General features: G+C 38.1%; 1 protein-coding gene and 1 non-coding gene across 10 annotated transcripts in view; one reads left to right on the top strand and one right to left on the bottom strand.

Annotated features, from left to right (window-relative positions):
* KDM4C (lysine demethylase 4C) overlaps positions 1-24,133 on the bottom strand; it is a 497,442-nt gene that overhangs the window by 363,865 nt on the left and 109,444 nt on the right. For all 9 annotated transcript variants that reach the window (XM_059411675.1, XM_059411674.1, XM_059411670.1 and 6 more), the window contains one exon: positions 17,383-17,432. In XM_059411675.1, coding sequence (XP_059267658.1) covers positions 17,383-17,432 — 50 coding nt within the window. The remainder of the gene's footprint in view (positions 1-17,382; positions 17,433-24,133) is intronic.
* LOC132025204 (U6 spliceosomal RNA) lies at positions 12,915-13,021 on the top strand. Its single transcript, XR_009406470.1, has one exon. It is a non-coding gene; the product is annotated as a U6 spliceosomal RNA (small nuclear RNA).

The following is a 24,133-nucleotide window of genomic DNA, read 5'->3' on the forward strand; positions in this document are numbered from 1 at the left end:
TGACATTCTCTGCTTGACTTATTTCACTCAGCATAATCTCTTCCAGCTCCATCCGTGTTGATGCAACAGTTGGGTATTTATCCTTTCTGATGGCTGAGTAATATTGCATTGCATATATGGGCCGCATCTTCTTTATCCATTCGTCTGTTGAACAGCATCTTGGCTCTTTCCACAGTCTGGCTACTGTGCACATTGCTGCTTTGAACACTAGAATACATATGGCCCATCTTTTCACTACATCTGTATCTTTAGGGTAAACACCCAGTCGTGCAATTGCAGGGCCATAGGGCAGACACATTTTTAATTTTTTTTAAAGATTTTATTTATTTATTTGACAGAGAGAGAGAGAGATCACAAGTAAGCACAGAGACAGGCGCAGAGATAGGGAGAAGCAGGCTCCCTGCTGAGCAGAGATCAGGGCTCGATCGATGCAGGGCTCATCCCAGGACCCTGGAACCACAACCTGAGCCCAAGGCAGAGGCTTAACCCACTGAGCCACCTAGGAACCCTATTTTTAATTTTTTGAGGAATCTCCACACTGTTTTCCAAAGTGGCTACCCCAACTGCCATTCCCACCAACAGTTTAAGAGGGTTCCCCTTTCTCCACATCCTCTTCAACACATGTTGTTTACTGTCTTGTTAATTTTGGCCATTCTAACTGGAGTAAGGTGGCATCTCAATGCGGTTTTATTTGAATCTCCCTGATGGCTAATGATGACGAACATTTATTCATGTGCCTGTTAGCCATTTGCATGTCTTTTTTGGACAAGGGTCTGTTTATTTCTTGTGCCCATTTTTTTGTGATTATCTGTTGTGTGTGTTCAGTTTGAGGAGTTCATTATAGATCTTGGATGTCAGCCCTTTGTCTGTAATGTCATTTGTGACTATCTCTTCCCAATCCGTGGGTTACCTCTTTGTTTTGTTGACTGTTCCCTTTGCTGTGCAGAAGTTTTTGATCTTGATGAAGTCCCTGAAGTTCATTTTTGCTTTTGTTTCGTTTGCCTTTGGAAACATGTCTTGAAAGAAGTTGCTGTGGCCAATGTCGAAGACGTTACTGCCTATGTTCTCCTCTAGGATTTTGATAGACTCCTGCCTCACTTTGAGATTTTTAATCCATTTCAAGTTTATCATTATGTAGGGTGTAAGAGAATGGTCAAGTTTCATTCTTCTGTACATAGCTGTCCAACTGTCCCAGCACCATTTATTGAAGAGACAGTCCTTTCTCCACTGGATATTTTTTCCTGCTTTGTCAAAGATTATTCAACCATAGAGTTGAGAGTCTATATCTGGGCTCTCTACTCTGTTCCACTAGTCTATGTGTCTGTTTTTGTGCCAGTACCATGCTATCTGAGTGATCACAGCCTTGTAATAAAGCTTGAAATCAGGCAACATGATGCCCCCAGTTTTGTTTTTCTTTTTCAACATTTCCTTGGCAATACAGGGTGATTTCTGGTTCCATACAAATTTTAGGATTGTTTGTTCTAGTACTTTGAAAAACACCAATGGTATTTTGACCCAGATGGCGTTGAAAGTATAGATTGCTCTAGGCAGCACAGATTTTTAACAATGTTTACTCTTCCAATCCATGATCATCTTTTTCCATCTTTTTTCAGTTTTTCCATCTTTTTGTGTCTTCTTCAACTTCTTTCATGAGTGTTCTGTAGTTCATTGAGTATAGATCCTTCACCTCTTATTCCTAGGTATCTTATGTTTTTTGGTGCTGTTTTAAATGGAAACAATTCTCTAATTTCCCTTTCCACAGTTTCATTGTTAGTGTATAAGAAAGCAACTGGTTTCTGTACATTGATTTTGTATCCTGCCACATTGCTGAATTGCTGTATGAGTTCTAGTAGACTGGGGGTGGAGTCTTTTGGATTTTCCACATAAAGTATTATATCATCTGTGAAGAGAGAGAGTTTGACTTCTTCTTAGCCAAAGTGAACACATTTTATTTCTTTTTGTTGTCTGATTGCTGTTGCTAGGACTTCTAGTACTATGTTGAACAGCAGTAGCAACAGTGGGCATCCTTGTCATGATCCTAATCTCAATGCAAAGGCTCTTAGCTTATCGCCATTGAGAATGATATTCGCTGTGGGTTTTTCATAGATAGATTTTATGAAGTTGAGGAATGTTCCCTCTATCCCTATACTTTGAAGCATTTTAATCAGGAACGGATGCTGTATCTTGCCAAATGTTTTTTCTGCATCAATTCAAAGGACCATGCGGTTCTTGTCTCTTACTGATTTGTTCTGTCATATTGATTGATTTGTGAATATTGAACCATGCTTGCATTCCAGGGATAAATCCCACCTGGTCATGGTGGATAATCTTTTTAATGTACTTTCGGATCTTATCAGCTAGGATCTTCTTGAAAATCTTGGTATCCATCCATATTCATCAAGGATATTGGTCTGAAATTCTCCTTTTTGATGGGCTCTTTGCCTAGTTTGGGGATTAGTGTAATGCTGGCCTCACAGAAAGAGTCTGGAAGCTTTCCTTCTGTATCTATTCTTGAAATAGCTTCAGGAGAATAGGTATTATTTCTTCTTTGAATGTTTGGTAGAATTCACCAGGGAATGCATCATCAGGTCCTGGGCTCTTGTTTTTTGGGAGGTTTTTGATCACTGCTTCAATCTCATTACTAGATATTAGTCTCTTCAGGTTGTCAATTTCTTCCTGTTTCAGTCTTGGAAGTTAATAGGTTTCCAGGAATCCATCCATTTCATCTAGATTGCTTAACTCATTGGCATATAGTTATTGATAATAATTTCTGATAACTGTTTCTATTTCCTTGGTGTTAGCTGTGATCTCTCCCCTTTCATCATAATTTTATTAATTTGGGTCCTTTCTCTTTTCTTTTGGATTAGTCTGGCCAGTGGTTTATTGGTCTTATTAATTCTTTCAAAGAACCAGCTTCTAGTTTCATTGATGTGTTCTACTGTATCTCTGGTTTCTAACTCATTGATCTCTGCTCTAATCTTAATTATTTCCCTTCTTGCGCATGGGGTAGGCCTTATTTGTTGTTGATTCTCCAGTTCTTTAAGGTGTAAAGAGAATTTGTGTATTTGGGATTTTTCAATGGTTTTGAGTGAGGCTTGGATGGCTATGTATTTCCACCTTAGGACTGCCTTTGCTGTATCCCATGGGTTTTGGACTGAAGTGTCTTCATTGTCATTGGTTTCCATGAATTGTTTAAGTTCTTCTTTGATTTCCTGGCTGATCCAGAAGTTCTTGAGCAGGATGGTCTTTTGCTTTCAAATGTTTGAATTCCTTCCAAATGTTTTCTTGTGATTGAGTTTGTTTCAAAGCACTTTAGTCTGAGAATATGCAAAGAATAATCTCAATATTTTTGTATCAGTTGAGACCTGATTTGTCACCCATTAGGTGGTCTATTCTGGAGAAAGTTCCATGTGCACTTGAGAAGAATGAGTATTCCATTGTTTTAGGGTGAAATATTCCATATATATCTATGAGGTCCAAGTGTCATTCAAAGCTCTTGTTTATTTGTTTGTTTGTTTTTCTGCTTAGCTCATCTGTCTACTGCTGAGAGTAGTGTGTTAAGATTCCCTACAATTAATGTATTCTTATCAATATGTCTCTTTGTTTTTATTAACAGATGTCTTATATAGTTGGCTGCTCCCATGTTGGGGGCAATAAATATTTACAACTGTTAGATCTTCTTGGTGGATAGACCCTTTAAAAATGATGTAGTGTCCTTCTATATCTCTGACTATATCTTTAACTGAAAATCTAATTTGTCCAATATGAGTTGCTACCCCAGCTTTCTTTTGAGGTCCATTGGCATGAAAGATGTTACTCCATCCCTTCACTTTCAGTCTGGATGTATCTTCAGGTTCAAAATGCACCTCTTGTAGACAGCATATGGATGGATCCTGTCTTTTTATTCAATCTTCATACCTGTGCTGTTTTATGGCAGCATTTAGGCTGTTCACATTGAGAGTGATTATTGAAAGATATGTTTTTATCGTCATCATGCTGCCTGTGAGGGCCTTGTTTCTATAGATTGTCTCTGTAAGTTTTTGTTCTATATCACTCTTGGAGTCTTTCTTCTTTTATAGAACTGCCCCTCCAATATTTCGTGTAGGGTCAGGTTTTAGTCTTTGCCAGTCTTGGAAGCTCTTTCTGTCTCCATCCATTCTGAATGTCAGCCTTGTCATATGAAGTATTCTTGGCTGCATGTTCTTCTCATTCAGTGCCATGAATATGTCTTTCCAGCCCTTTCTGGCTTGCCAGGTTTCTGTGGACAGGTCTGATGTTATTCTGATGTTCCTCCCTCTGTACATAAGGTATCCCTTTCCCCTAGCTGCCCACAAGACATTTACTCTGATTTTATGATTCATGAATTTCACAATGACATGCCGGTAGGTCTCTCTACCCTCGTTGATCTTGGGGGAGTGTCCTCTCTGCCTCTAGAACACAAACATTTGTTCCATTCTCCAGATTAGGGAAATTCTCAGCTAGGATTTGCTCAACTATATCTTCTAGTCTTCTCTCTATCTCTACCCTCTCAGGCATCCTAGTAATTCTGGCATTGGAATGTTTCTGGCATCATTTATTTCTCTAATTCATGTTTCATGGCTTCTAAACTGTTTGTTTCAGGCCTCCTCCTGATCCTTCTTTTCTATCAGTTTGTCTTTGAGATCACTAATTCGATCTTCTGCCTCATTTACCTTAGCTGTTAGAGTATTCAGATTTGATTGAATCTCATTGATAGCATTTTTAAGTTCTGCCTGATCAGCTCTCACTTCTGCCCTTAGAGATTCTATGTTGCCACTAATGGTTTTCTCCAACCTAGCCATTGTCTGCCTAACTGTTACCCTGAATTCTTTTTCCAACATCTTGCTTATGTCCATATCCAATAGTTCTGTGGCAGAGGTCACACTCTCTGAATTTTCCCTCTGTTATGTGTTCCTCCTCCTAGTCATTCTGGTGAGAGGTGGCTGAGGGGATGTATAGCTGAAAATATCAACCACGATCCAGGCAAGTTGCAACCTGGAAAGTTTCAGAGCAATCAGAAGTCACCACCAAAAAGAAAGGAAAAAAAAAAAAAAAAAAAAAGCCAAAAGGAGCCCCAAGGGTAAGATTTATAAAGTACAAAAACAAAAATGAACAAACAAAAAAGCTGACAAAAGGAAAAGAAAAAGAAAAAAAGAAAAACCCTGCCAAAATGAACCCCAAGAATAATATTTATAAAGTACAAAAACAAAAACAAAGAGCAACAAAAGAAGAAGAAAATTAAAAAACACAAAATAAAAAGGGGGGTGATGGGAAGGTGGTTATAATCCCTCAATGTGGGGGAGGAAGGGTACTTCAGTTCTTCCTGGGTGTGTCTTATCACCTTTGTTAGAGGCCTTAACTTTCCAGGGATACGGGGAAATTAAAACTAGTGTATATATAAAGATGTAGTACTGAATAGGGAAAAAAGGACTACATTGACACTTATATCTATGTATCTATATCTATATCTATATCCATATAAAAGAAAAAGAAAAAAATGTGTATGTATGAAAAAAGTTCAAGTTATAAAGTTACTATGTAATATGTTGTATTAAACATCTAGTTGAAACGGTAAGTAGATAAAAAAATTAATTAAAGAAAAAGAATCATGAGAATGAATTTTAAAAGAGAGAGGAAAAAAGTTATATCTAAGAAATATACAGGCTGTGAGGCAATACTGGCAGCTTAATATATTGTCTTCCCCTGATGTTGGGGTTTTATAGTTTTATGGAAACCCTGTTGTGGTTGTCCTCTTTTTCCTTCCACTTGTCTTCTGTGGGAGGGACCTGCCTCATTGTTTTTCCATCAATCCCGCTTGGGTGGAGTTGCCCTGCTCCCTATCAAAGGGCTGGGCTCCATGGAAACCGGTTTTCCAGCTTTTGTTCTCTGGAGGTTTTTGTTCTATGGCAGCTTTTCCTGCCTTTAAGGAGGGTCAGAGCAAAGTAAACTGGCTGCACCCAGACTTCCACCTCAGAGGGAAGCCACAGCTGCTCCTTTCTGAGTGGAATACCTCCTCTCTCAGAACATACAGACCCCCCCTTCTGCAAACTCTGTTGAACAATCCAGTCTCCCACAGGTGGTACGCACCCCCAGCCACCATCTCAGTAGTCACCTGAGGCCCCATTTGTCTCTGTACCCCCGTGCCACCAAAACCATGAGCAGTACTATTCCGGGCAAGCCCAGTCCCAGCAGCTGCCATTCCCAAACCACTGACTCAAGTCCCCTGCAGGTCCTCTCATCCACCTCTGAGGCAGAGGCGTCTGTGGTGGCTATGGCAGCTGCCAGGCCCAGGGACCACTGACTCAAGCCTATGCCATAAGCCCTCACCCCTACGACGGTGGAGGCTGTGGAAATGGCTGTGGAAGTGCTGCTGGCCGCAGCAGCCACCAGCCCCAGGGACTGCTGACTGTGGCCTGCACCGATGGGCAGTGGCTGCAGCTGTCCTGGGACTGTGGCATAGGTCTACACCTGTGGCCACCAGGTCCCAACAATTGTCCCTTAATTCCCTTTGTTCTGTTACAGTGCTGTTATCAGTTCCTTCTGGTCTTGCAGCCACCAGTCCCCAAGCTATTGCTGGTCCCCAAGCTCAGGGCACTTTAACATTGTGGTATTACTTTCCAATGGGTTGCTTCTGGTGGCTCCGTCCCCCTTCTGTTTATCCTCCAATATCTGTCTACACACTCCCAACGTTTTTATACCTCTCCACTGGTGATCCTCTGCCCCCATAGAGATCCAGAAGTGTGTAATCTTACATCTCGGGTTGATTTCATGGATGTTCAGAGTGCTCTGGTAGATATCTAGCTCAATTCAGCAGACCAGTTGAAATACGGTCTCCTACTCCTCCACCACCTTGCCCCTCCTCCTGAAATATTTAAAACCACCCTCACTTTGTCTACATGGCCAGCAAAACAAGAGATAATAATAGTTGTTAAGAACTTGCTGAGCCTTGCTGAGACATGGATTCCAAAGACAAATCCAACACTCATGTAGCTCTGACTAGTCATGTGATCTCTCAGCTCCTCAGTTTCCTCATCCACAGAGTTATCTTCCTTCCTGGATTGTCTTTTTTCAGCTTTACTGAGCTATAATTGGCATGTAACATTGTGTGAGTTTAAGGTATACAGAGAAAGAATTTGATTGATTACCATTATGAAATGATTACCATCACCTCAGAATTTTTTGTGTGTATGACAAGAACTTTTAAAATCTATTCTCTTGGAAACCTTCACTTATACAATACAGTTTTAACTATAGCCACCATACTATATAGTCCATCCCTAGAACTTAACCTTCTTAAAACTGTAAGTTTGTACCTTTTGACTACCATTACCCATTTCCTCTCCACCTTGCCCACCACCTCTGGCAACCACTAACTTGTTCTCTGTATCTATATGTTCAGTTTTTTTAGATTCTACACATGAGATCCTACTGTCTGACTCATTTCACTTAGTATAATGTACTCAAGATTCATCCATGTTGTTACAAATGGTAGAATTTCCTTCTTATGGCTGAATAATATTCTACTGTCTTCATATATAACACATTTGCCTTATCCATTCAAATGTCAACAGACACTTTAGTTGTTTCTATGTCCTGCCTACTGTGAATAACACTGCAATGAATATGAGAGTGCAGATATCTCTTCCAGACAATGATTTAATTCCCCTTTGATATATATCCAGAAAAGGAATTGTCAGATCATACAGTAGTTACATATCTACTTTTCTGAAGAAACTCCACACTGTTTTCTATAGTGGCTGTTCTCACTGGATCATTATGGGAATCCAACAAGATAATGCTCAAAAAACTTATCCATAGCTAAAAGGTGGAAGCAACCTAAATGTCCATCAACTGATAAATGGATGAAGTAAATGTAATATATCCACACAATGTAATATTACTCAGCCATAAAAAAGAATGAACCACTGATACATACTTGAAAATGGAAAAGATGAGAAGTAAAAGAAGACAGACATAAAACATCACATAATGCATAATTCCATGTACACTAAAATATCATGGATTAGTAAATTCCTAGACAGAAAGCACACTAGCAGTTGTGAGGGATTGGGGAGAAGCAGGACAGAAAAGGCAGGGACCAATTAATACATACAAGGTTTCCATTTAGGGTGATGAAATTCTCTTGGAACTGGATAGAGGTGATGATTGCATAATAAGAACATACTCACTGTCACTGAATTGTACACTTCAAAATGGTTAATAGTTTGTTATGTGAGTTTTATCTTGATTTAAAAAAACAAACTGTTGGTATACTTGACACAGAGTAAATTTGAGTAAATAGTAACCATTCTTTTTATCCCTATTACTCACTTCTACCCTACTGACTCCAGTCCTCATGTTAGTTCAACAAATCTTCTTTCTCCACTACCTCTGCAGCCTGCTAGCTAAGAAGAGGGAATCACAATTCCAAGAGACCTAGAGAACTGACTGGGGTGCTATCATGAAAAGTCAATGGGTACTAAGCCTTAAAACCTGCCTCACTCCCTTGGGCCCTTTAACCTAAACCTAACTGTTCCAGTCGCAAAGTAACAAACTTCCCCCTCAAAAAGGAGTTCTAACCGTCAAGCACGACCTGAGTTAAACTATACAGGTTTATTTTTAACCTTGTATTCACCTGTAGATTCTTCCACCTGTTCTCTAACGCTGTTGTTTTAAAATTAAATATCAAAACTCAGGTCTGGATTCCAAATGACCACTCACAATTGGGCTTCAATGTAAACACCCTGTAGGCTAGAAAGACCAAACTGAGAAGGTAATCACTTCTTTTACACTCTAAGCAATGAATACTGGTAAGGACACCACTTTACAACTTATTCCCTCCATATCAACTCTTCCCTACAAGTGACACATTAGGGCTTCTGTGACAGGTAAATCAATGAACTCCCAATGAAATGGTATGTGATTTGGAGGTAGGAAACTGAAAGAATAGTTTGGAAAAACAACCTATGTTTTCACTAAACTGTTAAATAGTAAGAATACAGAACCTGTTTTAAATAATATTCAAAATAAGTAAAACTTTGATCTGTTTTTTAAAAATAAATATTTATTTTGAATATTCAATATTTAAATAAATATTCCAAACATTTAAGTAAGTATTCATAAACAAATATTCAATATTAAATAAATACTCAAATTAGAACAAACTGCAATCCTGCATAGGCTCCAAAGAGCGCAATAGTTTAATTGTATATTTCAAGAGGAAACTAAGAGAAAGGAAGAGCAATAACAAAAACTTTTAATAGGTTGCTTATGTAACTTGATTATTTATTTATTTATTTAGTTTGGTTGTGAAGTGAACTATGTTCTCTTTTTTTTTAATTATAGAAAATGTCAAACATAAAGTAAAAGAGTATAATAAACCTCCATGTACATACACACCATCCGCCTTCAACAATCATCAGCTCATGGTGCATCTTGTTTCTTCTATATTGCCACCCATTTTCTCCATTCTGTATTATTTTTGAGGCAGAGCCCACACATTACATAATTTCATCTAGAAATACAACTTGATTTTTAGAGTCTATACCTCATTTATACTATCTACAAAGATAGGACACTGCTAGCTGCCAATTCCTTAGCAAACTAAAGATAATATTTTTGTTTACTTTTTAAGATATCATATAGTGGGGCACCTGGGTGGCTCAGTGGGTTAACGTCTCTACCTTCAGCTCGGGTCATGGTCCCAGGGTCTTGGGATTGAGCCCCTGGGCAAGCATTGGGCATCGGCTCTCTGCTTGGCATGGAGCCCGCTTCCCCCTCTCTCTCTCTCTCTCTCTGCCTGCCTCTCTGCCTACTTGTGATCTCTGTCTGTCAAATAAATAAATAAAAATATTTTTTTAAAAAAGATATCATATAGTGGTAAGCAAGAAGGATAGTCTTTGGAACCATTATTCCAATACAAACAAAATGAAAGAGGGTGAAAAGCTAGCATTATAAAAAGCATGTACTCCAGAGATCCCAAAAGAGACTCGAAGCCCTAAAAGTACTCCATAATAACCTTTGCTAAGACAATAAAGTACTGCAAGGAGTTGTACAGCATGGGAAGTGCAGAAACCCATAAGCATTCTCAAGGACCAGGTGCATTCTTTGAATACAGGTGCATGTCCTGTGTACAATGGAAAAGTGATCATAAGTGAGAAGCATTATTCTAAGTGAAAAAAGACACAAAAGTTTACATACTATAAAATTCTATTTTTATGACACTCTAGGGACAAAAATCAGATTTAGTGGTTGCTAAAGGCTGTGGGGAGGGATTAACTGAGAAACGGCACAAAGAAATCTTTTCAAGGAATTGGAAATGTTCTATATTTTGATGATGGTGGTAGTTCCACCATAGTACATTTTGTCGAAACTCACTGAACTGTATATTTAAAGGGAGTAGCTTTTATTGTAAGTATATTATACTTCAATTAATCTGACCTCCCATAATAATAATTAAATGTTTTTCAATCGTTTTAGAAATAAAGGAGATACACTCTAAAAATATGTGCTCTTTCCTTCAGATGAAAATTTTTACAAACCGTCAACTGGTTTACATTTTCTAGTATATTAGCTGTTACTAAGGAATGCCTTTTATTTATTTATTTTTTTAAGTAGGCTCCATCCCCATTGTGGACCCCAAGGCAGGGCTTGAACTCACAACCCTGAGATCAAGACCTGAGCTGAGAGCAAGAGTCAGATGCTTAACTGACCGAGCCACCCAGATGCCCCACTAAAAACTCCCTTTAAATCCTAATCTCATATGACAAATATGACAAACACAAACACATGCTGTTGCTATTAAATCATCAAAGTTGCAGCGTTGAAAAAAGGTTACAAATCAAAGTTTAGTAACTTTTTCTATGGATCTGTAAACACTATTTTGGAGAAGCTTATATTAGTTATTAGTCATTTAGGAAAGAAATGAAGAAGGGAAGAAAGGAATGAGGAAAGATGAAGAAATCAGACATGTAGAATACATCTCCACATTAGCAACAGAAAATTTCATTCAAATATAATTGAAATTTACCCAAGAATACTTTGATACAGTTTTTATAATGGTTTTTGTTATATTCATATAACTAATAGGCTTAAAAATATATTGCAAGCATACAAACAAATGGTAAGGAAAAGAACACAGAAAAAGGATATGGAAGGATTGCTTCTGTGGGAAATGTTTATAGATAGATATATTGAATTTACATATGAAATTTCTTAACAACCTTATTAATGAAAAGAACCAATGAGTACGTGGGGAGAAACCCGGTAATTTTTACCCACACCCCTACATATGACATCAACTTCACAGGTTTAAGTTATAGCTGATGTTTCTGTGTGTTCTACTACTCACTGTACAATTAGTTACTCAGGAACGGGTAGAAAATTATCACATTGCAAGCTTCACTCAGCTCTAAATGTCCACAATCTACCAAAACAGGCTTCACTCTGCTCCAAGTGTCCCATGATCTATCAGCATCCGTAATAGAAGAGACAGAGCTGGGGTGCCTGGGTGGCTCAGTGGGTTAAATAAAGCCTCTGCCTTCGGCTCAGGTCATGATTCCAGGGTCCTGGGATTGAGCCCCACATCGGGCTCTCTGCTTGGCAGGAGCCTGCTTCCCCCTCTTTCTCTCTGCCTGCCTCTCTGCCTCTTTGTGATCTCTGTCAAATAAATAAATAAAATCTTTAAAAAAAAAAAAAAAAGAAGAGACAGAGCTCCATGGAGCACTCCAGAGGAGCACCAGGAAATTCACACTGATCTCAATCTTGAGAAGGATAGTGGTTCTCCTAAACAAGTGCCTTATTTTATCTCCTGAACACAGTACATCACGTAACGGTCAAGCTTTTTCCATTTCATTTCCACACAGGCATAGATCAAGGACTCCCCAGGCCAAGTACTTTGGGCTCAAACAGGTCAAGGCCAAGTTATTCACAATCTTCCTGGCTCAGCTTCCACCCAAAGAATCAAAGTAGTCTTAATTTCCCTCCATAGTAATTCCCCCCTGCTAGCTGATAGTCCCTTCCTGAATTTTCCTTTCCCAATCTCTGCTGTCACTTCTCAAAATTGTCTATCACCCTACATTAGAATTACACTAGCTTGCTGTATGTTATGTATTACTGACCAATGCCTAAAATCCTAGAACATAGCCAGACATAAAATATTCAGATATATTTAAACACAGACCGTGATATCTGACATCAGATTATGAGGAAAGTAAGCTTAGGGACTGTTGAATCATTCTTAATACAATCAACTGATAAAAAGATGAAAATAACATAGCCTGACAAACCATACATTGATCTCCATGTCTAGGGCATGTGTTAGGCATGAAGGCAAAGAATATATCACTGAATTTCTTCATTTTTTATGGCTTAGGGGACTCCTTAAAATTGATTATTTATAATCAAGGGTATTTTTATTTATTAGCCTTTCACAGCCAGGCATTTTAATATAATAGTTACAGACCATCAGCTAAATTAATGTTTAAGGGAATAAAGTATTTATCATTTGGAGAGCAGATAAAAGTACATTTTCTTAATCCCAAGACAGAGGTATGAGAATGGGTCAAGTTAGAATCAGTTCATAAAATTAACATGACTTGTTATTTATTGCTGCTCTTCTAGTCTCTTGACAGCAGGTTCACAATCTCTATTAGGTCAAACCCTCTGAAGGGATCTGAAGATTGCTTCCCAGAAATACACACATGTGACCAATTTCAAGTATAATTTCATAAAGTCCACAGACTCCCTACATCCCTCCCACAGATGCTTGTCCACCTTCTAGAACAGGGATCCCTACAAATTAGGTTAATACTCTTGGTTTCACAGGCTTAAATTCAAGACTACTAGTCATTAAAACACACATACCCCAAAACTAACTATTAAAAAAAAATTAATCCGTGCTCGCTTCGGCAGCACATATACTAAAATTGGAACAATACAGAGAAGATTAGCATGGCCCCTGCACAAGGATGACACACAAATTCGTGAAGCGTTCCACATTTTTATGAAATCTTGCCATTTGCGCCAACGTGGATGGAACTAGAGCGTATCATGCTTAGCGAAATAAGTCAAGCAGAGAAAGACAACTATCATATGATCTCCCTGATATGAGGAAGTGGTGATGCAACATGGGGGCTTAAGTGGGTAGGAGAAGAATAAATGAAACAAGATGGGATTGGGAGGGAGACAAACCATAAGTGACTCTTAATCTCACAAAACAAACTGAGGATTGCTGGGGGGAGGGGGTTGGGAGAAGGGGGGTGGGGTTATGGACATTGGGGAGGGTATGTGCTTTGGTGAGTGCTGTGAAGTGTGTAAACTGGGCAATTCACAGACCTGTATCCCTGGGGATAAAAATATATGTTTATAAAAAATAAAAATTAAAAAACTTTAAAAAAAATTAATCCTTCATAATAATGACTCTTCTGTTCCTCCTTCCTGAATGTTGTTTTAAAATAAGTCACAACTAAAATACCTGCTAAGAAGAAGACATCCAAATGGCCAACAGACACATGAAAAAGTGCTCAACATCACTCAGCATCAGGGAAATACAAATCAAAATCATAGTGAGATATTACCTCACACCAGTCAGAATGGCTAAAATTAACAGGTTAGGAAATGACAAATGGTGGCAAGGATGCAGAGAAAGGAGAACCCACCTACACTGTTGGTGGTAATGCAAGCTGGTTCAACCGCTTTGGAAAACAGTACGGAGGTTCCTCAGAAAGTTGAAAATAGAGTTACCCTCTGACCCAGCAATTGCACTACTGGGTATTTACCCCAAAGATAAGAATGTAGTGATCAGAAGGGGCACATGTACCCAAATGTTTATAGCAGCAATGTCCACAATAGCCAAACTATGGAAAGAACCTAGATGTCCATCAACAGAAGAATGGATATAGATGTGCATATATATACAATGGAATGCAGCCATCAAAAGAAACAAAATCTTGCTATTTGCAACGATGTGGATGGAACTAGAGGGTAGAGGGTATCATGTTAAGCAAAATAAGTCAGTTAGAGAGGGGCGCCTGGGTGGCTCAGTGGGTTAAGCCTCTCTCTACCTTCGGCTCAGGTCATGATCCCAGGGGCCTGGAATCGAGTCCCGCATAGGGCTCTCTGCTCAGCAGGGAGCCTGCTTCTCCTCATCTCTCTCTCTGTCTGTCTCTCTGCCTATTTGTGATCTCTCTCTCTGTCAAATAAATAAATAAAATCTTTAAAAAAAATAAGTCAGTTAGAGAAAGACACTTATCATATGATCTCTCTCATATGAGGAATTTGAGAGGCAGGGCAGGGGGGCTGTGGAGGGTAGGGAGCGAAAAAATGAAACAAGCTGGGACCAGGAGGGAGACAAACCATAAAAGACTCTTAATCTCAGGAAACAAACTGAAGGTTGCTGGGGGGTGGGTGTTAGGGATAGGATGGCTGGGTTATGAACACTGGGGAGTGTATGTGCTATGCTGAGTGCTGTGAAATGTGTAACCCTGATGATTCACAGATCTGTACCCCCTGGGGCAAATAACACATCATATTTTAATGGAAAAAAATAAAATAATAAAATAAAATACCTGCTATGTAAGTATAAGAATTCACTTTTCTTACTGCCATCTGAAACAAGATTATTGCTGATCATTCACACTTCCAAACTCAGTTGCACAAAGCCCTAACTCATATTTTCTTTTTCCAGTAACCAAAATTTTGACCACAGTAAATCAGCTTCAATTTTTTTAATATTGGCCGGCATTTTATCCATAACAAAAGACTAATGGAAGACAGCTCTTTGTAAAAAAATTTAGTCATTCCCAATTTACTTCAATCCATACTTTGCTTAACTCAATAGAACAGCAAAGATATTGTCTTATTTCTAAAATAGATGAGATTTAGACATTCTAAAAAGTGAAAATGTTCAAAACTGTCATTCATGATTTAATATTATACCTCTATTCTCCCTTATACTTTCCATTCAATTGTATCAAACCAAAAATTAGAATGTAATAGCATTATAAGCAAACATAACAAGTATAAAAATTGCAACAATTCACTTGAATTTTTTTTATTACATTTACATCTACACAATATTGGGGGAAAAGAAAACCTATATAAATGAGAAAGCAGCTGAAGGGCAAAATCAAACTCCTGTCTTTATTAGATGCAGGCTTAATGTCTTTGAGATAAAATATTTGTAGGTGCCACAGTCAATCAAGATTTCAATAGAAACCAAAGATGAAAGCATTCATGCATAAAAGGCAAGTGTGATAATTATGATGTGCAGACAAGATAATGGAAAATATCCTTGGCTGCTTTTCATTTTCTGTATCAAGTGCTGCCTTGACCTAGACATCCTATAATGTTCCATCACACTTACTGCATTATTTTATCATTTTAATTATTTAGCAGAAAGTAATTAATTTGGTTGGCATATGCTCAGTTAGGATGGGAATCCTCTACTGCCTCATTGGGTCTTTTCCCTGTGTCATTTCTCAAAATAATCCTGTAAAACAGGTTTGAATAAATGTGCAATTGATTCAAAATTCTTGTACATCCTTCAAGTTTATTAACCTCTTACTGATTAAACAAATGGTACCCATTTTCCTAGAATGTCATTTTCAGACAGTTTATGTCAAAGTTTGTGCAGACAATTTATAGTAGAAATTTTAGTGTGTGACTCCATACTGTAAAGTTTACATTGGCTCCAGGTCTCTGGTGGTGAGGCAGATAGAAAATGGTGGAATAATTATTATAGAGAAGAGTATAGTTCAGCATACAGATTTAGCACAAAGTTCACTGCCTGTGTATTTAAGGATTATGGTAATCGTTTTCTCAGCCGCACTCTAATCTTTTCTTCAGAACCAAGGTTCATCCACCTTAATATTCATGAAAATAGTCCCTAACAAAGTTCAAGATTACAATTACATTGCTATTATTACTACAATGTATTACATTATAAAAACACTAAGGCTTTATAGTTATTAGTCTGCCAAAATTATAATAATGCTTCTGACAAATGTGATACTGTAAGTGTTCCTTCTAATACTCTTCTATAATTGGGGGGAAAGTAACTTTTAGATAGCATTAACAATTTCTGTTCAGAACTGTCAAGTAAATAAAAGGGATTTTTCAGTGTCCCCATTTCATTATTAAATGAAAGCATATGTAAGACAGGAACAAAAATCCTTTCCCACTAAAAGGCAAACTAAACACACCAATTTTGAAAACAAATCAGCACCTGCCTAAAAGGACAATGGTCACTGAGGATTTGATCCTGGATAAAAAGCAAAACGTCTTACACTCAAATGCAACTCCACCTTCCCCTAGAAATAAGTCACTACCAGCCTACTTATTCCTTGGTAAGCATGGCTAGCAAAACAGATGATGTTGGCAGGGGGTGAATCAGATTCTTCTCCCTTGTATAAACAGGTATGGCAAGGTTTTCTTCTGTGTCTTAAAGACAGAAAAGAGGGGCACCTGGGTGGCTCAGTGGATTAAGTATCTGCCTTCGGCTCAAGTCATGAACTCAGGGTCCTGCTTAGTGGGGAGCCTGCTTCTCCTTCTTCCTACTGCTCCCCCTGCTTGTGTGCACATGCTCTCACTCTCTCTCTCTCTCTGTGTCAAATAAATAAGTAAAACCTTTAAGGTAAAAAAAAAAGAAAAGAAAAGAAAGAGGAAGGCACTTTCTGCAGATACAAGTGGGTACAGAATGAACCCATTAATAGAGTTCTTCATTCTGGCCCTTACAAAGATAGATAAAGCCACAAAAAATAAAAATTCAAGTTCCAGTAAGGTATGCTTAAATTTGCCTAAGAAGGCATACATGCTCATGCTTACTGGTTATCTGGGAACAGTCATCTTAATACTTCCATGATAGCAATCCCAAACCCAGGGGGCCAAACCAGGAGTCAGAAGGAGATATAACACAACCCTTAGTGAAATAACAGGACAACATGAAGAGTATGCATAAAATACCTGCACCCTGAGATGCAGCATCAGTACTCTTTGGAATTTAACTCAAGAGTATAACTTAAAAGAAAGAAAAGTATTATTAGCACAATAATGTTAAGAAAATGTTTTATATATATGTATATACACATATATATGTTACATAAAAGAAAAAATTGGAAATAATCAAAATAGGTTAAGTGTATCACTTGATGAAATACTAAGCAGCCAACTAAAATAATCATGAAGATTATACAACAGGGAAAAATAGTCACATGGCAATGTGAAAAAAAATTAATTGTTCAATTAGGAAAACATTAAAAACTCATTTACTTGGAAAGAGTAAAACTAATGGTGACATCCTATACCGTAAAAATACCACAATAACAAAGTATCTATCCAGATGAGAAACAAAGAAAGCAAGTTTACCTTGAGCTAGTCTTTCAAGTCGCTTTCCATGTTCCGGGGGTATTGCATACCTAAAATTTTAAACATAAATAAAAATTTTAGGTTTATAACTGCTCAGCTAGTATCCTTAGATAATGTCAATAAAAAAAAAAAAAAGCCAAATTCCACTTGGACGAAATGAATGGAGATTAGAAAACCAATCGCAGAGTCATATACCTGGGACACTAGACAGAAGAAAAATAAACTGTAAACCACCTATTTCAGTGTCCAACCTCAGCATCCCAACCACATTTTTACTCATTAGGAAACAAAGGCCCAAGACCAGTAAACTCCTAGGACAAGGGAGGCAGCTAGCCACAGGAGGGACACTAGAACCTCTTTTCCAACACTCACAGCATCCCAGAAGTTTGGCCTGTTTTTAAGAAAACCAAGGTAGTTGGTTTTAAACCTTTTAAAATGTTTTTATTGACAAGCAGGACAGAACACAAAATTATTATAGCAATATTCATACTTCCACCAAACCTTTCTAAGAACATTATACTTTCCAAATAGATTTTTTTTTTAAGATTTATTTATTTATATTAGAGACAAAGAGCGAGCACATTGAGAGTGAGCACAAGCCAGAGAAGGGGCAGAGGGAGAAGGAGAAAATCCTCAAGCAGACTCTCAACCGGGCAGAGCCTGGCACACCTAAGATGAAATCAAGAGTCAGAAGCTTAACCGACAGAACCACCCAGGCACCTCTCAAATAGATTTTAAATAAAAAATTACCAGCGATAAAAAAGCACTGTTTATTGATTTTTATGATTTTATGACTTTTAAAATCTTGATTATAGAAAAAAAAATTTTTCACCCTTGAACAAAAATACTCATTTCTAGTTCCCAATATTTTCAAAAGTGAAAAACTTGAACTTATCCACTGTGAACTTACTAACAAATTTTTTTTTTTTAAAGATTTTATTTATTTATTTGACAGAGAGAAATCACAAGTAGATGGAGAGGCAGGCAGAGAGAGAGAGAGAAGCAGGCTCTCCGCTGAGCAGAGAGCCCGATGCGGGACTCGATCCCAGGACTCTGAGATCATGACCTGAGCCGAAGGCAGCGGCTCAACCCACTGAGCCACCCAGGCGCCCCTTACTAACAAATTTTAAAACAATCATCTCACAGGCTGCCTGGGTGGCTCTGCATGGAGCCCACTTAAGATTCTTTCAGTGGGGGTGGGGGGGAGGTGCCTGGGTGGGTCAGTGGGTTAAAGTCTCTGATTCAGCTCAGGTCATGATCCCAGGGTCCTGGGATCGAGCCAGAAATCCTGCTTCCTCCTCTCTCTCTGCCTGCCTTTCTGCCTACTTGTGATCTCTGTCAAATAAATAAATAAAATCTTAAAAAAAAAAAAAAAAGATTCTTTCTCAGGGATCCCTCTCCCTTTGCCCTACCCTTCCTGCTCACTCACTCTGTCTTAAAATAAATAAATAAATAATAAAAACAAAACAAAAAACTCCCAATTTATTACATAAATAATAAATATTATAAGCAGTTTAATGAGGAAATTTAAGGATGTTAAAAATAAAGTGATCATTTCATGTTTTAAGTAAAAATGATGTTGTTAAGACCTACATTTGCTATGTTTACTAGCTCAATATATATTAAGTACAAGTTAATTTTTACTAAAATAATTTTTCTCATTTTACTTAACACCACACTTGGTTGCATTTAATGCCATTGATAACACATGCAAAACTTAATTGGATCCAATATAACTAGGCAATTTTCTAAAAGAAAATGCAACCATATATCCTGTTCCCTAAGGCACTGTTAAGAAATTATTCCAACTGAATTGGGAAGATAAAATTTTAGCATAACTCAGTAACAATCATCCAATTTATTTATACACTGGCCACTTCTTACCTGTTTTTAATCCCAGTTTACATCACCAAATATACCCAGAAAAGGGGAAAAAAATCTGTATATGCCCCAGATAAGATGGTCATGTCCCAAGTCATACACATGTCCCATGTCATACACACATACACACACATATGTACACACATACGTGCTTGCATACATGTGATGGATATATGCCTGGCACAAATGGCTGAACACAGATGGGGATATACATTGAGATTCACTTTTCTGAAAATTGGCATCCAAGTTAAAGCTCATTAATCTGAGGTTCAATCATATATTCAAAAAAAATATAAACCTATATATAAATTATAAATATACACATAAGTATAAACATACATATAAGGATAAAAATATATTAGACATAGTCTTTTAGTTAGTCCACACAACAGCTCTGTGAGAAAATCACACGGCTATCTTCTTCTTACTGTAAAGTCATCTTCTAAAGGGATACTTGTGAAACTTCTCGAGGCTAATCACCAGAAAGATTTTCTGCATACATTACACATATAACAAAAATTCTTTAAATTGGACCCATGACCATAAGGCACTAAGTGTGTCCCCTTGATGCAAGGGGTGTAAAATGACGATTACAGGTGTGCTCTCCACTGTCTTCCAAACTACCTTCTACAGTGTGCTAAGAGTCATCTCTGCAAACTGCAGTGAATTGTGACAAAGTCCTGGACCTTCAATGGCTGACTGTAACCTGAAGGACAGAAGCCAAACTTCTCTGAAGGGCACACAGGCCTGCTGCAATCTTGGCAACTTTTCTGATGTCCCTATCAAACTTGCTCTTTGGCTTTAGCAAATCACTTGAAGTTCTTTCCGGTGCCCTTGCTACTTCACACCTCCACTATTTTCCATCCCCGATTTCTTGGCTTTACATGCCCTCAATCTTGTCTACTCAACAAAAACACACATTCCGGGCTCCTAAGTGGCTCAGTTGGTTAATCAACTGCCTTCAGCTCAGGTCATGATCCCAGAGTCCTGATATCAAGTCCCACATCCAGCTCCCAGCTCCATGGGGAGTCTGCTTCTCCCTCTGAACTTCTCTTCTCTCATACTCTCTCTCTTTCTCTCAAATAAATAAATTAAACACACACACACACACACACACACACACACACACACACCTTCTTCCAAGCTCAGCTTGAGCCACCCCCAAGGAGAGCTTCCCCCTCCCTCTTTTGTTGCCTCACCCATCGGAATACAAGCCTCCACCATGGCGCTCAGAATTTAATTTTTTTTTACCTTTTTTGCCTCCCTCCTCTCCTCTCAACTAGACTACTATCATAACTGAACTCTGCCTGGATCTCTCCGGGCAGCTAAAGTGTTCAAAACACTATCATATAATAAGAACCTTAATTCCTTACTACCTGGCTTTCAAGGACACCCCCCCCATAGATACACACACAAACAATCTAGACTTAGCCTTAAGTATCAACAGTGTGCTTTCAGTAGACTAGACTATGAATTATTCTGTTACTCACTCCTCACCTCAAATAGGCCCCTCCATTATAATTCAAATCCCAAACCTTCAAGCCCAAATTGCACCTCCTTGAAGCTTTCATTGACCATTATAAATCTTAGCAATCTCACCCTTCTCTTTCTCCCAGTACCTTTCTGTTATGTTTTTCATGTAGTATTTACCATCTACTACTTTCCAAAGCTAGATGTTGTTCAGTGTGCATAAATCTGAGTTCTCTGCGGGAGAGAGCTTAACACAATCCAGAAATTGAATTACCTTTTTAACATACCTTGTATAGTACCCAGTTAATAGCCAGGCACTTTACTATCTACCACGATTGCTTGGTTATACAGCTAATACTTAATTCTTTGAAGATATGAAAGTGGATTGCCCTTCTTTGTATTCTTTGAAACCCACCAAATAAGATGCCTCCAGTACATACTGGTTTGGTGAAATTATTAATTGTTCATTTAACCTTTAGGACAGTGTTTTTGTTTCAGATATAATGAATACTGTCAACAATTCTGCTAATATTTAGAAACTATGAATCACTAATGAACTATGAACACACTAATTAGATATTTACAGGGTAATGTTTTATTTAAAACCAAAAGCTTTTATGAATTCAACAACAACAACAAAAAAGATCTAATTTGAAAGCCAAGGTAAACGTTAACAATCCCTCCGAGCACATCTTTTGGTGGTTTACTCAAAGAAGAGACCTAAAATGATGTTTTCCTGATAGGTGTAATACAAACACTACCTTGAATGAATAATATTTTTCAAAATGTAATAGATCCATTTCTCTGATACAGGTTTTCTATATGAAGTGGTCCACTGTATTTCTCTTTTCAAGATATGCTCAGTCCCTAAGTCCATTAGAAGCTCATTTACCAGCACTTCTCAAAAGGAAATTCCTACTTTTTAGATCACTCCCTGAAAGTCTCCATAATTTGGTGGGGAGTGGGTGCATCGCTAGGGCTGCCACTAATATGCTTAGAAATAAATATTCTCAGCTTCCCCCACCCCCTCCACCCACACCTCTGTCACTGGGCTGTCTGACATAGGCAGCTGCCTGAGTCCCTCTGTCACTCCACTTAACGGGGTGCTGCTGGTGCCTCCTGCTGGCTCAGCTTCAACCTACCCTGTAACATCCAGGGCAGTCTTACCAGTCCAGAGCACAGAGAGCAGAACCTCTTCCAGGCCCATGCCATGTTCAAGTAAATCAGTCCTGAAAAAGGGCTGCTCTTTACTCCCTTCCCTTAACTGAGACTGTGTGTGAAACAGCCCTTTCCTCCTCTTGTGTTTACATTTCTTCTTCTTGATGTTTCCTCTTGCAGTCATCTCCCAAAAAGAATCAAGTTCACATTCCTAAGGACAGTTTTCTGACAGACGAGTCTAAACTGACCCTCCCCCACTTTTACCTGACTTGGTCTCTATTGTTACTAAGGGACTGAAAGCTCAGTGAAAAGATTAACTGACCAATAAATAGTGTAACATCATCACAGCTACCATTTATTGAACACCTACAATATACCAGACCTCGTGCTAAGATCTGTAATCCAAGTTCTACTACTACTACCTCCATTTTACTGATGAGGAAACCAAGGCAAGGCTTAGAATTTACTTATGCAAGAAGGATAATACAGGTGGCACCCAACACCAGACCAATGTGGCTCCAAAGCCCAGGATGTGCTTTCCACCCCCTTATTGCATTCCTGTTTCCTCACCAATCACCACAAAGATGTCAACCGGAAGAAGTGAAAGGGGCTAATAAGCACCCTTCTCCCCATAGACAATGATCACTGCAATCACTGGAGGGTAATCTAACTTTTGGAAGAAAAAGTCTTCTGCCTGCTGCTAACAGAACAAAGTTCCAATATTCACACAGAATACTTACTTCTCCCAGCTACCCTTCCTACCTTCATCCACTTTTAAAACTCACAATTGGAAAAAAAAAAAATCACTAACCTCTCCAGCTAAAATTACAGTGTGCATCAAGCAAAAGACAACAGCATTTTAAATAAAATGTAGATATGAAAAATAAAGCCAGTAAACCACTACTAAAGTTTCCCTTTGGTTCTTGTTACAAAAACTTGATGAATCAAAAAGTACCTATTTATATTTCACAAAACTCAGTATTTCTGAAGTGGTTAATTTACAATATGCTTTTTAATCAAGGCATATTTCTAACTGTGTCAAAAAGAAGTCTGAACAACTGTGGATTTTACATGTGTGATTATGTTAACATTTTTATATTACTAATGATGTTAACATGTTTTAATATTGTGCATTTATTAAAGTATATGCATTCATATTTTAAATTACAAAGTCTCATTAGTTAACTGCAGAAAATATAAGACTGCTTATATTCATTTCCAGTTCTTAAAAACAGATAGACGTGAGAGAAACAGGGATGCTATGGTAGGTGCCAGGCTCCCCCTTCCAGATGAGGCCCTCACTGCATTCTCCAAAGGAAGACTTCTCACCTCACCTCACACCCACTCAACATCATGTTCCCTCCCTGAAGATCCCTGAAGATCATGGCAGTGGTGGCCCATATACAATGAATGATACATACGTGAATATAAAAGCCTGATCCCCTTGCCTCAACCTGGAGCAATTCGGAAGGCCTTGCCAGCTCCAGCTGCCTATGGGGTCTGCCCATGGCTCTACTGCAGTTTAACTTCCCCCCTCTGGCACACAAATCTGAGTTTCAGTGTGGGCTTCCTGAGCTACAATGAACATGTCTATAAGTATGTGTCCCTTAAAGCTAGGCATCTAAAAGCATGGACTAATGAACAAGATATCTGAGCTGAGGCCTTACAAGACTAAACAAAAAAAAAAAAACTCTGAGCAAAGGAATTCAGCCAGAGCTTAGCCCCACACTTATGGCTTCTTATGGCCTATTTCCTAAAGAACAATTAAATGAAAAAGAGAAACTCTACAAGCCACATCTGCAGACAGTCATAAGTCAGGAAACTGCAGGAAAAAAGAAATCCTAATGAGGAAATTTCATTGAATAACTGAGCATTAAAAATATAAGCAGCTCTTTTTAATCTGGAATTCAAAATACAGTTCAATATCCATATACATGTAAATTAATATCCACAGCAATCATAAAAACCAAGTTATTTTTTGTCTGAAATCATTATAAAACCTAGTAAAAACAGTAACTGCACAAAACTTGATTTTCAAGAAAGAATATATTTTGTGTTACTTAATCCACTGAACATTTTCTAAGATCTAAGTGTGTCTTACACATTACTAATGGGTTTTTTCCCCCTGAAATGAAAAAGATACTATGAATTATTAGTTGATACCAACTATAGGTAACATTAAAGAAGTCTTTGTTCCTTAATACTGATCTCTCCAAAATACTCAACAGATATCACAGTAAAC

This window comes from Mustela nigripes, chromosome 9 (assembly GCF_022355385.1).
Source record: "Mustela nigripes isolate SB6536 chromosome 9, MUSNIG.SB6536, whole genome shotgun sequence".
Lineage (NCBI taxonomy): Eukaryota > Metazoa > Chordata > Mammalia > Carnivora > Mustelidae > Mustela > Mustela nigripes.